At 40.1% G+C, this 18,440-nt stretch overlaps 1 protein-coding gene across 1 annotated transcript in view; it reads left to right on the forward strand.

Annotated features, from left to right (window-relative positions):
- Positions 1-236: 236 nt before the first annotated feature.
- LOC107728805 (serine/threonine-protein kinase WNK2) overlaps positions 237-18,440 on the forward strand; it is a 79,671-nt gene continuing 61,467 nt past the window's right edge. Inside the window, exons 1-5 of the mRNA XM_016539079.1 lie at positions 237-461; positions 2,461-3,183; positions 15,078-15,250; positions 16,129-16,349; positions 16,984-17,141. Of these exons, the coding sequence (XP_016394565.1) occupies positions 2,575-3,183; positions 15,078-15,250; positions 16,129-16,349; positions 16,984-17,141 (1,161 nt within the window). The 5' untranslated portion in view covers positions 237-461; positions 2,461-2,574. The remainder of the gene's footprint in view (positions 462-2,460; positions 3,184-15,077; positions 15,251-16,128; positions 16,350-16,983; positions 17,142-18,440) is intronic.

Consider the following 18,440-nt stretch of genomic DNA (forward strand, 5'->3'; position numbering starts at 1 on the left):
CCTTTATCTCATACCCAAATCTCAGATAGTCATCTTTTATGAATGGTTAAAACACTGGTGTCCGGGACACCGAGAACCCTTTCGAGATAGAAATGGAAACGAGTAGAGGCTTGCACCCAGAAACAGAATTCCTTGTGTCATGATTTAACATGTGGACAGCTTTGTGTGACAAACAGGGTCTACTTGAACTAATGCGCATCAGTTGAACGCGTATGAACTACTTTTTAAGAGCCGTTTCCTCTTCACTGCATGCTGTTGCTGTATGGAAAAGAGCTGCTTGGAAATCCTGCAAAATATCGATGTCATGCAATGTGAAAGGTGCGGAGCTGTCGCTGATGCCTGCTGTGATGGGGAGGAGGCAGAGGAATGTCTGATTGCGCGCGAGGGGCGTGGAGGAGCAGAGCCACTAAAGCAGGATTCAGCAGTCATTTTCAAACGGAGAAATTTCCAGGCATGGCGAGGTGAGACGCGAGTGCGACAATAGCGTGCGTTTAAAGCCCGACTGCCGCGGCTGGCCTTCGAGACGATACTCCTGCAAGTGCGCAAAGCAAGCGTCGCGGGTGGTAAGCTCAGCTCAGCTCGTCGTTAAACCGCCGCTGCGCACTGATCATCTTCCATCATCCGAGCCAGTGCGACACTCGAGGTTTCAGCTGCATCAGACACCCAGCAGCAGCAGCACATGTGAGTTCTCATCATCGCTGCTTTATGCTCGGTGCACATGATGGAGGGAGGATGTGAGCGCTGAATATGTGCCGCACCTGCAGTCGCTCGCGCTCATCATCTTCATCATCCTTTCAAGCGGTCATTCGTGTGCAAGCCGCTCGCTTGTAGCCTCTTATTGGGTAGATGTTGCAGGCTTAAACGAGGGATTGTGAAGCATTTAACGATGTTGACTTTGCCGCAATATTCAGCAACTTTCAAAAATATTCCAAATAAAAACAAGCGTCTTTATAAACATTTAACTGTTTTGATTAAGCCTTCGTCGATTTACATTAGCACTGAGAGGCCAAACTCTTAAAGTGACATTTGCCCATGCAGTAAATATGTATCATAGCTCCACATTTAAAGGGGTCATATGATGTTGCTAAAAAGAACATTATTTTGTGTATTTGGTGTAATGAAATGTGTTTATGCGGTTTAAGGTAAAAAAAACACATTATTTTCCACATACTGTACATTCCCTGACATGGCTGCATCAACACTACTGCTGTTTCTGAAACCACGCCTTCTTTCTTTGCGTGCACGTTTGGGCGGCATTATGCTAATATTTCCACATAGTGACGTAGACATGGGGGGCGTGTTAGAACGAGCCGTTTTAGGTAGGTGTGGCTGACTCTTAAATTTTATAAAGAATATCTCTTTGGATTTGAGACTTTAGTCTTTGCAACTTTACAGATCTTCTTTATGCACCAAGAGCTTGTAACACTCCAAAGAGAAAGGAACAATTGAAATCGCATCATATGACCCCTTTAAAAATGGCACGGAATCCTTTTTCCGGTCATTTCTGGTTTGTTTGTTTGTTTAAAATCTTGTTTTATTGCACTTTTGCAAAAAGGGGTAACGTTAACTATTAGGGATGTAACGATTAACCGCGAGCCGGTTGAAAATCGATTCAAATATGTGACGATTCAAATCGGTTGAGATGCTAAACAAATCACGATTCAATTAGGGATATGAGTTTATATTAATGCCTGTCTGAGGGGAGCTTACTGTCTTTAGAAAAGTTTAGATGGTATTTTTTCTAATAAAAGGACACATTTAATTTAGAATTTGTCTTAAATCTCATTTTGTAAAAAAAAACAAAACAAAAAAACCGTGAATCGAATCGAATCGTGAGTTGAGTGAATCGTTACATCCCTATTAACTATGTATTTACGTATGAAAAAATGATATTATTATTTATGTATGAAAATTTTGGAACATTTTGACAATGACCTACTTGATTGAGCGTTAAAAGATGTGCCATGTTATGTGCGTTCTTCAAATACATGCATATTTAATGATGACACCTAATTTGCATACAAGTTTAAAGTTCAAATGGTTCATCAATAATAAATGTAGAAACTTTTAGTTTATATTAAATATCGCCTCTTTACCATTAGTAATTTTAACAGTATTATTTTCCCTGGCATTTTATGTTTTTGTTTAGTTTTTTTTTTAGAAAAGTGCAGAAAACATGTTAACTTACTTGCACACTTTTTTAAACGTTCAGCTCACCCAAACCCAGATTAATTATTGTCTTCAGTGAAACAAAAGGACATTTGCTCCAGTGTCAAATAATAAAAAAAGACACCTTTGTGCATGTGCTGCTTTCTGTTGGCAAATGTGGCAGCTCACTCCATGCATACAGAAATTTTGCATATTGTGCAGAAATATTAAGATCTATTAGCAGTTATGGTGAACCTAAAACTGAATATGATTCTTGAGTGCCGTTGTGATGAATATGTTGTGTTCCCACAGATGAGCGGGGCCGTGTATCGCTGATGTTTGGGAAAATGTGTCAGTGCTGCCGCTCCCCTGCGGTTCAATACTGAGCTGCGCCAGCATATACTGAACCTGTGACTGATTTAAACCATGGAGCCCAAACCTGACTGCTGCCCTTCATCCGTGCCCAACTCTCAGTGTGAACTGCAGCTCAACATCTACGAGACCATCAGCGAGGGGAATGTGAATAAACTGGAGAGCTCAGTGCTGGTGCGCGCCGGCAGCGACCCCAGCTCCTACCCGTCATCCAAACGCCAGAGGTTCATCCGCAGGAGCCTGTGGTTCACCGATAATGACGAGCACCAGGCGGACGATTGCAACCCGGAGTGCGAGGAGCAGAATAAGATGCTCAGCATCAACCTGCTGACCATTGTGGACCGATCTCTGGCCGTCCGATCCAGTTTACCAGAAGGATTGAGCACGGAGAGCCAGACGGCTCAGAAAGAGCTGGAGAGCGGCAGCGCAGACGCGGAGAAGGAGAGAACCGACCTCAAAACAGACGCGACGGATGGCGTCAAGACTAACATAAAGGCGGCCAGCGAGGAGAACGAGGAGGAGGCTGAGATGAAGGCCGTGGCCACCTCTCCCGGCGGACGCTTTCTCAAGTTTGACATCGAGATCGGCCGCGGCTCCTTCAAGACGGTCTACAAGGGCCTGGACACGGACACCTGGGTGGAGGTGGCCTGGTGTGAACTTCAGGTGTGTTTCCACACGTGTTCTCATGGTTCAGTGTGTACGTGAACAGTGATGGTCTTTTACTGCTGAACAGACCAGTTTAAGGTGGTTTCAAGCTGGTCTCCCAGCCTGAGCAAGGTGGTTTTCAGAAGGTTTAGATTGTCCCCTGTTGACTGAGCTTTGATGCTGTTTTCATATGTCCTGCATACCTTGCTATGTACATGGTATTTTTGGAGTACCGTGGTACTGTCACTCTACATGTCCCAAAACCATGGTAGTAACATGGCACATTTAGGCTGGTCTAGTCTTGGCTCTTCATTGTCTGTGGCTGTTTGTTTTCACCGGCTCTATTGGTGTTTCAGGCTGTGCACTCGTGGTTTAGTGTTTCGTTTAGGTCCCTCTTTAATGGGGTGTCGTTAGTCATACAGATTGTTGTTCATTGAATCAAGTCACAAATGAAGAAATGACTGCCATTATGAAGATCTATTGTATAAGAGTGGTCCGATCATGAAGCTTGAGTCACTTTGTGACATTTTGAAATATATGCAGATTAGGAATCTGATTGTAGCAGCACGAGTGAATGTCAACAGCAGGAACTGTGAGATCATCTGTAATCTTTGCAGGCACGCAATGTTCCAGATCTTCCAAAGTTTGAAAAAGTTGATCTAGGAGCTTTTTTAATACTGGTTTTCCATAGTTGTTAGCGTCATATAATCGATGTAGGGCTTGTATGTAATACCTGCACATGTTTTCACTTTGAAGTCCTACAGTAATTCTTCATGTATGGAAATATTCAATAAGTCTTTATGAACAAACTGAAACCACAAATGCAAAAATCTCAGTGGCCTGGGAAACATGGAATCTGTTTCAAAATGTTTATGTATGTCTTTACTACAAATTAAATAGCAAAGTGGCATGTCATGGGCGCGGGTTGGTTGCTTTTGGCTGTGGTTTATTTTGGTTTTTGATCATTCTAACAATGACTCATATAATGCTTCTACTCGTGTCTGAAGGGACGTAGCATCACGCACATCATTAACCCATGCTCTATTAACCTGGGTTATGTCAGTCTTTAGCCTGGGTTAGTAGTCCTGGCTGCAAGCACTTACTAGAAATAATTACTGAAAGTAACAACTAGAGAGAGTAAAAAGACTACTCAGTGAAAAGTTCTCTTAAGTAGCGAGTTACAAGCAAAATAACGATGGTGAAGTCAATGAAGGGATTTATGTGTTTGAGTATGAGAGATGTTTTAATTGTGAGAGATGGTGTCCTAAATCTCAATGTATTTTTTTTAAGTGAACAAATTAAAATGCCATCTGTCAGAAGATAAGCAGCAGTATATGGTACTACTTGATGATTGATTGCCACATTAATTCATGTCCAGTGATTCATCTTTGATTTAAATTAAGGCATATGCCCAAAACTGCACACACAGCTGTTAAACGATAAATGTGTTTTCAGGCTTGGTTTCAGTTGATTATACATACATACACATATCCACCTCAACCAGTGCTTCATTCCTGCTACTTTTTTTGTGGAAAAAAAGGTTTCAGACAATTCAGTGCATGAGTGAACTGAACAAATCATTCAGACCGAATACGTTTAATGATGAAATGTTCAATGGCAAATTTAGGGTGTAAAAGACCACAAACCAGTTGTATATTCTTCTTCTTCTTCCTTATGTTGCTTCAAATGAGTTCCTCTATTTGAACTCAAATCAATAATTAGCCGTGGCTTTTTTATAGTAAGGAATTCATTATTCATCGTCATTCATTGCCCATGCAGTTCAGGTTTGTACTTGATCAGTCAATTTACACAAAAATAAAAAAGTTTAGTTTTAGAAACACATTTTGTCTGATAGGAAAATGTAATTTTTCATAAAGTTTTTATTCTTGTTTTAACAGTAATAGCTGGATTAGATACAACAGACAGCGATAAATTCATATAATATGTGAAATGATGGCATGCAGTGGTTTGTTGATCATTTTCAGCTGAGTGCAACTGATGCATTCAAGACAATCACAGATCTCTCATGTTATTTTGACAAAACCTTGTTTTGTATGTTAGCCAGCTCAAAATATCTATGCATCTTTAAATCAGGCAGCATAGTTTTTGTAACAAAGACGTTTGATACAGAAAAGCAAATGTTTAAGGCTTAAAATCACATGTACACTATTAAGAAATGTAAGCCACAGTGAGACTGTAGCAGTGGTGACAGAAACTCTCTGTAAAGACGTTCAGATGACTTTCAGAGTTATTCAGATGCATTTGAAAGTTTAGGCCTGACTTAAGTCAGCAGCAGTTTAGTGTGAGTTTGTCAGTGTTGTGCTCAGCGCTCTCTCGATAAGCATCTCTAGCTGCAGGAATGTGGCGTTGCTGATGATGATCCACAGGAACACACACTGGAGTCATGTCCAGGTTTGTCTGCTCATGTGTTTGGGGTAAATATGCAAAACACTGCAAACTAAGTCAGTACTGTTGTTCATTTCGCTCAGCAGGTCTTTAGAGGTTGAGCATGAAATGGACTATGGGGGCAGAGTAGGGAGTCGGACTTGTAACCGAAAGGTCTCGGGTTTGAGATCTTATATATGAGATCTTTTAAAGAGGTTTTGCTAGAGACAGATTGTTGATAATGTTATTGACAATGACATGTCAAGTATTTTGGCACGGATGTCCACCCGTCCTCCTCTATCACGCTCTCAGTCTGGATACAGAGCTCAACAGTGACGGCACGCTATTTCAGCAGCATTGGCCATTCATTTTCTACATAGGACCTTCAGAGCATAAACAGTTGAGCATGTATGGTTGCTCTCCTGAAGCAACACACACACACAGGTTGCAACAAAGAATCCTTAGATCCTTCACTAGCAACACAAGGTTGCATGCATTCCCAGGGAATGCATGAACTGATCTCAGAAATCAAATGCATTCATAGAATGCAGTGTAAGTCGCTTTGGATAAAAGCAGCTGTTAAACACTTAGGCTAAATATCTAAATTCATAAACCGTTGTAAGCCTTGGAGCAATATTACATGTAAGGGATAATACACGGCTAGCTGTGCATTAAATGATTCTAATGCTTGACATGGAGGCAAAGAACCACCCGACGCAAAGCAGAGGCTCCTGAATGTTTCTGTGTGTGCGCAGTGTGGTCTCTGATCTCTCTGTATGTGTGTGTGTGTCAATGAAAGCAGTGCATTAATACAGAACGGTGATTAAACTGACTTGAAATTACCTGTGCATTTAATGCACACCTGCCAGCCAATCAGAATCGAGTGTTCAGACAGACCATGGAGTAAGTTGACATTATTAGATAACATAGCCTACACAACCCTACTGCTGAGCTGTGTTACACATTCAGTCTGTCTCTGTTCAGGATTTGGCTCTGTGTGTGTGTGTGTGTGTGTGTGTGTAATTAAAGTTCCTCTGCATAGATCTCAGTGTTTGTGGTGTGTACTCGTGTGGGATGCCAAAAAGCGTTTTATGGAGTGGATTGTGGAGTCCTGCTCCAGTCAAATCTGTTAATGGTCCTCTGGCGTCCTGCCTGACAGATGAAGCCACATCAGGTGAATTTGTGCTGTGTCAACAACACCACACTCTCACAAAACCTGTCGCCAGCTGAGATACGGATACGAACAGTGGACTGTATCAGTCACTCTTGAATAAATTGTTGCACTGAATTAAATTTGACAAGTTATGCAAAGATGGATTTACAAATCAGTTTGTGTTTCAGAAGAGTGGCTTAATATTTGGGTATGTTCTGTATACTGATGCCCACTGTTTTTTTTCCTGTTTTTTTTCTTTTTTAAATAGTAAGTGAAACCGCATGCAACAAAAAATATCATTGTCACATGACCTCATCATATTGCATGTGAGCTTATGATCTGCTGGTGCTGGTTTATAGTGGGATCTTAGTAAGAGGATGCCAGATGTTCAGATCACTTTTACTTGTTTCATGCTCAGCAGACATTTCATCCTAAGTGCTGTACGGTTCCCAGATTGTTAATGAGGCTCTAGTTGAAGTGATATTCTGCAGCTCATGGCTCACACTTGTCAGCCTTTAATTAGCATGTCACGTGTCCAGGTCTTTAACTGCTCTCACACGGGTGCTGTCTGTTTGGTGCACAAAACAACATATTTCATATCGACTAGTCAAGATCATTGACTGAGCAGTCTGTTTATCTTAAGGATCTTTACGATCATGTCCACCAGACCACAAGTTAGGAAGTGAAATTTATTCTGCAAATCAGTTCTTTTGAAATGTAGAGTTCAATGAATCAACAGTTCATCACTCAAAAATGTGAAAAAAAAAACAAACGTCAGAAACAGCGCTGTCACTGCCTTCCGCCATTTCGTCTCGTGAAAAAAAACCCAACAACAACACTGCATGCTGCTTCTGCGTCAGACTGATGCTGGCTGGACAGGATTTACCGCGAGTTTTCAAAAGCGCGATAATCAAATACGGTTTTGATGATAATTAAATTTTAAACGATAATACTAACCATCAGGGCATTTTATCGTGATTTATCGTGAAACCGGTAATCGTTCCATCCCTAAAATGTGTCTTAGCAGTGTGTGAGCACAACTAACCTACAATGATAAAAATCCATTCACTACTTTTTTATAATCCCCTAAAATCCTGAACAGTCTCAATTATCAAGCTGTTTTGATTTTCTGAGCGGTATGACGCCACATTGCTCAAGCCCCGCCCACGATCGCTGACAGACTGTCCTGTATTAGCATATCTCCGCCCTCAGCCTGTTGTACACTGTACGCTATTTTCTCCGCTCTCGAGCAGCTGCAGCGACAGCAATGACTCATAAGCAATGCAGGTGTTTTGTTGCTGGATCTAAAAGTGAACATAAGAGTCATTTTCTCCCGACATCAGAGCCACTGAGGACGCAGTGCATTAGTTTTGTGTTTGATGGTAACGCACCACCAAATACACCTAAATTCATTTATGTCTGGTCAAATCATTTTACTCCAGACTGCTTTCTGAACGAGGGGCAATTCAAGGCAGGTTTCGCTAAAAAGTTCAAACTCAAGGATGGATCAGTACTAGGACTGGGAAAATAAATCGCGAATCGAGAAATGATTCAGCATCGATTCTGAGATTTTCCGAATGCGTCATGATTGTTTCTCGAGTCGATTCTGAGTTTAGTTTTGAACAGCAGATGGCGCTGCATGCTTTAGAAACAGCCGCTTTCTGCTCGTTTCCAAATCCTTACACACACTTGAACCTAAAATAATCATTCATAAAATTTGAAAAGGTTATAGTGAATCACAAGGGTGTTGACAGTGGGCTGTGTTTACATTAATCTTGCATCATAAAAGCATTCTGAGCCGAGGTGGAATTACAGACTCGGCTGAACGCACAAGCGCTCTTCAGCACTCTTCTTCATGAGCATTTGAGTGTGTGGATAAAAACTAGAGTAGAGCTGTTAAAATCTAAGCTCAGAATCGATTCCAGAGAGAATCACGATGCATTCGGAAGATCTCCGAATCGATTCTGCATCGATTTATCGTCGCAGCCCTAATCAGTACCCACTGTTCATGATCCAGCTGAGCCTCCAGAAGAAGTAAGTCTCACACTTTATATTTCTTATGATTATTTGCTAATCGCCTTTCCTCTTCCACAGAAGAGAGGGGCAGGGTGAGCAGTGGCTCATTATCATTTAAAGAGACATGCACCGAAACGGCTCGCTGTGAACAGAGCTGTTTTTGACAAAGTAAAAAGGGTTTTGTTTTACACGACTGCTAAGGAATTTTAACCAAATTATGTTGCAGACATTTCATGAAGACCCTAAAGAATCACACCAACTTGTGGAAAATGGGCATCTGATGTCCCCTTTAAATACAAAGCTGATGAAATTCATGTGGTAGACAGACTATTTAGTCACACCACCAAAACAGAAGCTCATTTCTGTCCGGTTCATGGATCCTAATGTCTTCAGAAGTACAGATGCATCATCATCTCTGGAAATGTCCGCTGTGGCAGTGAAACTCCAGCGTCAGCGTGTGTCACAGGGTCGTGCCGTTGACCTCTGACCTGAGCGTTCACTGCGCTGTTTGTTCTGATGTGTGGAATCGGGTCAGTGGGTCAGTAAGGACTGCGGTCAGACTCAAAACTCCTCCATACAGGGCTGTGGTAAAGTGCTGAGGTCAGTAGTTGTGGAAAATGGGCATCTGATGTCCCCTTTAAATACAAAGCTGATGAAATTCATGTGGTAGACAGACTATTTAGTCACACCACCAAAACAGAAGCTCATTTCTGTCCGGTTCATGGATCCTAATGTCTTCAGAAGTACAGATGCATCATCATCTCTGGAAATGTCCGCTGTGGCAGTGAAACTCCAGCGTCAGCGTGTGTCACAGGGTCGTGCCGTTGACCTCTGACCTGAGCGTTCACTGCGCTGTTTGTTCTGATGTGTGGAATCGGGTCAGTGGGTCAGTAAGGACTGCGGTCAGACTCAAAACTCCTCCATTCAGGGCTGTGGTAAAGTGCTGAGGTCAGTAGTGCACTGAAAGCCACTGAGTTCATGACACTGACAGAAAGGCACTTCAAACGCCACAAACTCAACAGCATTTGCGCGATGCATTATCTAAACGTATCTCTTTATGTATCTCAGCATTTTTGTTGACACTGTAAATCTTTACACATTTAATGTTTATACATTTTTCAGAGTGTCTAAAATTGTTAAAGTTAGATCTTGTTACAGTTTTGTAATTTTGTACATTATCAATTAGAATGTTTTTTTTTTTTAACTAAAATTGTGTGGCGTTTAAGAGCACAATATGAATATATGATGAAATATTTAATTTAAAAGACCATTTCCTCAAAAACATGTAAAATTAACATTGCACATATCTATATAATTCTTTTTTTTAAAGACCCCATGAAATTGGCCTGTGGTCTACACTGTAAAAATGACAATTTTAATGATAAAAGACTAAACACGTTACAGTAAAATCCTGCTAATGGTAAATGGTAAGTTTCCATATTCTATACAGTGAAAAATTGTAATAGATAAATTGTAGAAAATTATAATAATTACATTTCATTTCATAAAATGTACATACAGTTTGTGGAAGTGAGAAAGTCGTCTTATTTACAGTGAAAAGCTGTAAACTGATGTCCCCAGAATACCACAGCTCACAATTGGTTTTTATTTTAAATAAATGTTTCTTCATGACGTTTAAATCTGTATGCCTTTTTTTTCTGTTGAGCACAAAAGATATTTTGAGAAAAAAAAGTAAACATTTTTTGTGCATAAAAACATGTTTGCTTATCAACGTTCAGATATCATCTTTTGTGTTCCACAGAAGAAAGTAAGTCAGGTTTGGCAGTGAACTGTCCCTTTAAGAGCGTCTGCTACTGGCATGCAATATCAAATCATGGTGAGCAACTAAAGCCTATTAACTTGAAAATAAATATGTAAATTAAAAAGCCCTTCAGGTTGTCCCAGTTCAGTACTTCCTGTTTGGAAATGATAAGAAAAGAAATTGCTTGTCAAGCCGTTTCATGGGGTCTTTATTGTGCATTCAAGTTTGATCAGTGAACTGAGCAAAGTAATATTGTTTAATCTGTTTTCATAAATGTAACCATTTATTGTCTTCTAATATTGATGTTGCTGCAGCCGTGCCTAAGTAACCTTCATAAGTAGGGATGTAACGATTAACCGCGAGCCGGTTGAAAATCGATTCAAATATGTGACGATTCAAATCGGTTGAGATGCTAAACAAATCGCGATTCAGTTAGGGGTAGGAGTTTATATGAATGCATGTCTGAGGGGAACTTACTGTATTTTGATGGAAGCAATCAAAACCAACAAAAGAGCAGTAAATTACAAGTGCTATATTAGTATAATATAGTATTATATTTCAATTTCACAAAGAAACGTACAGTATATTGTCCAAGCAATAATAAAAAGACACATTTAATTTATAATTTGTCTTAAATCTCATTTTGTAAAAAATAATAATAATCGTGAATCGAATCGAATCGTGAGTTGAGTGAATCGTTACATCCCTATTCATAAGTGTGGTAAAATCAGTGTAACACATGGCCTCTCGTAGCTTACAGTCCTGACTAGACAAATAACACAGCATGGGAATGCCGCAGGCCGTCTCTCTGCATGTGTGAGTGCAGTCCTTTATTCATGAAGATTGAACACACTCATGCAGCTGCAGTGAAGGCTGCGCAGCCGTGTTTCACACAGCAGTTTTTGTGATGTAACGTTTGGGGAACGGAAACATGCGCAGATTTCCTCTGTGTGCTCAACTGTGAGTAAGTCTGCACATAATATAGCTCTATCAATAAATGTCTTCTGGGTCTGTGTGTGCGCCGATAGAGTTTGGAACAGAAGCGTATTGATTAATTCCTGTGAGTATAACAGCCCATATTTAGACCTGTCTGTCTGAAAACACTGAATTACTCCGCTGAGGAGCAGAAGGATGTGGGACTGCTGGGTTTATGTGATGCTTTTATTTGTGCGTCTACACACACTGATTTTAAAAGTACAATCATAAAATTAATTTAAATTGAATAAAGCTTCTTGAATGAACAGCATATTCTTTATTGTGAACATTGCATTTGTCAGCAGCATTTGATGTATTTATGAGAAAAGCTGTGGGTAAACATGTTTAGTTGTGCTTGCTAAACCCTCACTCTATTAATCATACTGACGTGAACAAACCCCTAACCATGACTGCTAAACGATTCAATTCAATTCAAGTTTATTTGTATAGCGCTTTTTTTAAACGATCACTATGATCACTATTTTTTTAAACGTCCACATTTTTGACTAGTACTAGATATAGAATGCTATGGAAGCCCGTTTCCGCCACTGAATAAAAAATAAAAAAGGTAATTGCGACTTTTTATCTCACAATTGTGACTTTTTTTTCTCATAATTGCGTGATTCAAACTAGCAATTCTGAGTTAAAATCATAATTGTGAGATATAAACTCGCAATTCTGAGAAATAAAGTCAGAATTGTGAGAAAAAAGTCAGAATCGCAAGATATAAACTCGCAATTGCAAGAAAAAAGTCAGAATTGTGAGATAAAAAGTCGCAATAACCTTTTTTAAATTTTTTATTAAGTGGCGGAAACGGGCTTCCATAAGAATGCAGTATATACATAAACACATTTTTTGCAATGATGACTCAAATGTGGCGATGAACACTTATAATGACGTGACAAAGATATGTAATGGAGGCAGGGCATTTAACAATTTAACAATAAACTTTATTATCCAAAATGAGTCTGACATCAGTGCACTGAACAGTAAAGTTGAAGTTTAATCCACTTTATTTCAATTCAATTCCACAGGATTAAGAACCGCTGCTTGATAGCATTGCGTCTCACCAACTAGGTGATAACGTAGCACTAAATCACCATTCAACAGACTCAAGCCACCACTGCACAAACGAGTTAGCAACTTCCCGTTAAGACAGCGCTTAAGTCGTGAAGACACTGCTTTGAATGCGGCTGCGTGAACAAGAGACCTCCTTACTGAAGTGAAAGTGCCCCCTCTCGAACGCCACCCTCCGCGAGTCGGTAGCCCCTCGGGATCGCCCGACCGCGACTTTGACCGCCCGTAACTCCTAGAGTTCGAGAGGGAGCCTCAAGATGAAGGGATCTCTGAATTTGGTGCGGATCGGCCGCGCCGTTACGGAGATACGACCGTTCAGATTTTCAATGGTTTTCCATACACTTAAGCTTTCAAGCATTTCATCCAGATCGTCAGTAGCAAACAATAAAGCTCAGTCTGCTGGACAAACGTAATTACACAATTTACAAGCATTTTATATGCCTTATGTTCTGTAAAAAAAAAGGATATACGCCGATTGCGACAGGATCATATCGGCCGATAAAGTCGGCAAAACGATATATCAGTCGCCCCCTCTCGAACGCCGCCCTCCGCGAGTCGGTAGCCCCTCGGGATCGCCCGACCGTGACTTTGACCGCCCGTAACTCCTAGAGTTCGAGAGGGAGCCTCAAGATGAAGGGATCTCTGAATTTGGTGCGGATCGGCCGCGCCGTTACGGAGATACGACCGTTCAGATTTTCAATGGTTTTCCATACACTTAAGCTTTCAAGCATTTCATCCAGATCGTCAGTAGCAAACAATAAAGCTCAGTCTGCTGGACAAACGTAATTACACAATTTACAAGCATTTTATATGCCTTATGTTCTGTAAAAAAAAAGGATATACGCCGATTGCGACAGGATCATATCGGCCGATAAAGTCGGCAAAACGATATATCAGTCGGGCTCTAAATTTAATATAATTATTTTATATTTTAAAATGGAATTTTCAATATGTGGATCATGTGAACTGAAGACTGGAGTAATGATGCTGAAAATTCAGCTTTGATCACAGAAATAAATTACAGTTTAACATGCATTCATACTTTATATTAGCTGTTTTTAACGATGTACTTACATCAGAGATAATCATTTGTTTGGTACAGTGTACTTATTGTGTTGATGTTGTATTGCAAATCACATTTGCTGAGAGGTGGGATATGGGTAAGGTTAGGGACAGGTTTAGTGGTAGGGTTAACTGGTTTAGGTTAGGTTTAAGGGTGGATTAAGGGCTGGAAAGAGTCAACAGTGTACAGGAAGGAATTTTAAAATATTAGTACAATGTAAAACCATGTATACCATAAGTACATTGTATCAAATTATTAGTTTATATGTAAGTATATAGTAGTTAAAAACACTTAACATTAAGTGGATCCCACAGTATGATATTAATTAAATTATAATAATATTTCACTATTACTGATTTATTTTGTTGTTTGATCAAATAAATGCAGCTTTGGGATAGGGCTGTCAAAATGGCTGAAAAACTAAATTCGAATTTTGTACTTAAATATAATCAAAATTCGAATTATATTCTAATTTAAAATGCATAATTTCAGTTAGGGTGAAGAATAACTTTTGGCCTCTCTTCTGAGGCCACAAGAGGGCGCATCGAGCAAAATATTACTAATGCACGTTTATTCAAAGCATAAGAAAAAAAAAGTGTGAAAAAAGTGCATAATAATGTTTTTTTTTTTAAACATTTATAAGTAATTAAGTTGCTTAAACAACTATAAACAAAACAGCATCATGTATGTATGAGCCTCCTTAACGCACACCTAAAAACGTTTTTGCATTCGAATGTGGATTTTTATTTTCAATTCAACAAATATTCGAAATTCGGATTTTTTTTTGACAGTCCTACTTTGGGAAGCATTCCTTCTTTCATAAACATGAATTATTAGAAAGTCTTGACCAGTAGTGTGCTTTGAAAACGTTGTGCTTTAATCGCATGTTTGAAACGTTCGTTGGTGGTTCTCCACTGTGAGAGACGAGGTGATGTAGATGGTGGAGCAGAGATCCTGCTGCTGTTCGGTGCATGTAGGGACAGACGGATGCACTCACTAAACCGCTGCATAATGCATGAGGCTGCTGGAGCTGCGAAAGCCTCTCTCTTACACCAGTATATTTCCTTGTGCACATTCATCAGGGCCTAAACATGACACCCTACACACATTTGACTTCTCTAAAGAGTGAAACTATTTATTTACATTATAAATGTAATGTGGGACTCGTATGTAACGTGTCACTGTATGATTATATGCTGCTGCAGGTTGCTGGAGGTATTGAAGAAAAGAGACACTCAATATAGAAGATCTTTATGAGTTTAGGAGCTGAAGGCTCTCGATCTCCCGTGAGATCTTTCTGTCTGCCTGTTCCTCACTGCAGCAGCCCTGAGCTGATTTATTCGCTGCGGTTAATATCAAGTGTATAATGATCCTGAATAAGTGGTTTTCATTTGAGTTTATATATCTGGGTCTCAATCCTCAAAGCAGACGATTGGTGTGCGATTGGTTGTTTTAATTGGTTGTGTGTGTGTGTGTTTCAGGACCGTAAGCTGACGAAGATGGAGAGGCAGCGCTTTAAAGAGGAGGCTGAGATGTTGAAGGGGCTCCAGCACCCAAACATCGTGCGCTTCTATGATTTCTGGGAGTCTCCGCTGAAGGGGAAGAAGTGCATCGTGCTGGTGACAGAGCTCATGACGTCAGGCACGCTCAAAACGTGAGGACAGCTCTGCTAAACCTCTCAGACGCACTAAAAATGTGTATTATTATTATTGTTAAATTACATTTAATAATTGAAGAAATCTTTACATTAAAGAGAATATAGGCCTACTCAGCAGTGTGATCAAATTACAAAAAAATCTATATCAAATTGAAAAATTGTGATTTTGGTAGTTTAAAATGTTGTAAAATTTTGCTTTTTTAATCAAATTTTAACAATATGTTAAAAATGTATGATGACAGCTTTAAAATATATTGTTCAGCGTTTCAGGGCGATAATATCGTGATCTTTACTGGCGACACAAAAGGCACCAAATGTAAGGAGTGACCTATATAATAGTTAAAGACACCTAATATAAACTGGGTCTGTAGCTTTTATGAAATGCTATATTTCAAGTCTTCTAAAGTCGTGTGATAGTTCTGTAGCTGTTTAGAGGCATCGGGATAAGTCTGATATCACTCATACCGTACGGCAGGGGTTCAGTTTGGAAGTGCATGATGGAGGAAGGAGACTTTCACTGGGTAATTCCTCTCACAAAGCTAGCATATGACTGCAGAAGACACGTGAACCATACACTGACTGTTGTTATGGTAATTTCATGCTTTCATTTCATCCTTTGGGGTGCTCTTTTGTCTGTTTAATTGTCAGTAAGAGTTGAGATGTGTAAGTCTCCTTTGGCTTTCCAAGAAGGAAAAAGTCACATGATTTTGTGATGACATGAGGCTGAGTATGTGATTTTTGGGTAAATCACTCTTTAAAGAAAAACAGCTTTTCTTTGAGAGCGAGAGTTCTTGAGTCGCCACTGTTACACACATGCAAGTGTTCGCAGTTGATGCAAAATGCAAGTAATGCTAATTGTGTTTTGTTTTCTCCAGGTATCTGAAGCGCTTCAAGGTGATGAAACCCAAAGTGTTGCGCAGCTGGTGTCGTCAGATCCTCAAAGGCCTGCACTTCCTTCACACACGCACTCCTCCCATCATCCACCGGGACCTGAAGTGTGACAACATCTTCATCACGGGGCCCACGGGCAGCGTGAAGATCGGAGACCTGGGTCTGGCCACGCTCAAAAGAGCCTCCTTCGCCAAGAGTGTGATCGGTGAGACAGCAGTCCACTCATATACAGCTTTTGTGTTCTTTTATAAAGCGGAGAGTTCCGGTCCTTGATTCTGATTGGCTGAGCCGCGTTCGAAGCTGTTGTAAATGACTCTACAAACATACACCTTTGTTTACATTTGTGTAAACTATATTGTTTGCTGGAAGAATACTGTTTTTATTAATATCATTACACTTTATTTGCTCCGTTTTATTCTGTGAAACCTTACTACGTATATGGAATAACCGTTTTATAAAAGCAATAAGCCCCGTGAAGCCGTGGTTTACAGTGAATTTATAACAGCTAAGGGGCGTTGTTAGGAACGACGAGAAGCTGTTATAAATTCACTGTAAACCACGGCTTCACGGGGTTTATTGCTTTATTATGAACTATTCTGGTTCATCCGATTATGCTTTCAGCTACCAATGAGTGTAGTACTCGTTTGACCACGTTCAAACCCATTTCACAGATTCCCCCCACCACAAAAAACATCTATAGATTCCAAGACCACCTGCAACATTTTGTCATTAATTTGAGATTAAGCTAAATTGAGCCCCGTTAAAGCAGAGTGTGTGTTTCTCTGTGGATCAGAACATCATTGCATGCTGTCATTTGTTTGTGTGATCATATCCTTAAGGTACGCCAGAGTTCATGGCTCCAGAGATGTACGAGGAGCACTACGATGAGTCCGTGGACGTCTACGCGTTTGGCATGTGCATGCTGGAGATGGCCACGTCTGAATACCCATATTCAGAGTGCCAGAACGCCGCTCAGATCTATCGCAAGGTCACCAGCGTAAGTCACACCACACTTAAACATATTTTCTCATGTTCTTACCACAGTGATCATTTCAGGAAGAATGCTGTGATTGTGTGACTGATTTAGTCCTTGAGATCTGTTTATGAAGATCCGCCTCAGCATGTTCCTACATGTTCATTGAGCACAAACAAGGAAATATAAAGCATTAAAAGTCAACATATTATTCCCTTGAATTGGAGTCTCTCCACAAACATGACTATTTTCATGGAAAATAGATTCTGAAAACCTCTGTTGTGGATGAGCAACTGCATTAATACCAGTTTGTAGCATTATGTTGTAACATTTTTGGAACTGATCCTTCGCAAAGACCTGCCCCCCTTAGTTACTGTTGCTACGTCCACTCTCACGCCACACATCATGTTCTCACGCAGTGAAAAATACATCACGGAGCAAAGAGGACACTGAGAACATGCCAACAGACGAGACAGAGCAGGTTACTTTAGGTATGAAACGAAGTCTCAGCGTTCAAATTTTGTGTAATTTTCGGATTATTGTTTGGATGTTTGGATCACACTGTAAATAAACTGCACTTGGGTTCTTCACTACTCTCACCTTCAGTGGACTTTATTCATTACAGAATACACGACCGAAAAAATGAACCCAAGTGCAGTTTATTTACAGTGTGATCCAAACATCCAAACAATAATCCGAGACTTGACTTGACATGAACAGACTTGACTTGACGAGGCATGAACAGACTTGACATGAACAGACTAGACTCACCAACATAAATACATTCAATACACGACGACAGACAATGGCAACATGATGGCTACTTATAGGAAACAAGAAGGTCACATGACAAGAACAAACCAATGGGAAACAAGACACATGACTAAAACAACCAATCAGAACATGACACATACACAAGGCTGAGATACATGAAGGCAAGGGAAGTATGACAAACATGAACACCAAACACCACATTACAGCACCATAAATTTAAACTCTCGATTATGGATTAACTTTAAACTCTTTAAACTTTTAAATAAAACAAAATGCACATGAAATTAAAATATGTAACTGATTGAACAAAAACAGTGGAGATCTGACAAAAAAAAAAGGTCTCAGAGAGGTGTTTATTACTAATATAAATATGAAAATTAAAGCACATGGAGTTGGCAGAGTGCGAGGGTCGTGACGGGATGCGGATCCATCACTCATGTTGCACCTCGGTGTCGGACAAACAGAAGAAGTGAGGAATATGTTTAGCGTTTAACAGCAGCGGTCACGGTGATGATGAGGCAAGCACCAGTGAAGTGATCGCGGCCGCGC

The sequence above is a fragment of the Sinocyclocheilus rhinocerous genome, unplaced genomic scaffold (assembly GCF_001515625.1).
Source record: "Sinocyclocheilus rhinocerous isolate Xijiao unplaced genomic scaffold, SAMN03320098_v1.1 scaffold2412, whole genome shotgun sequence".
Classification (NCBI taxonomy): domain Eukaryota; kingdom Metazoa; phylum Chordata; class Actinopteri; order Cypriniformes; family Cyprinidae; genus Sinocyclocheilus; species Sinocyclocheilus rhinocerous.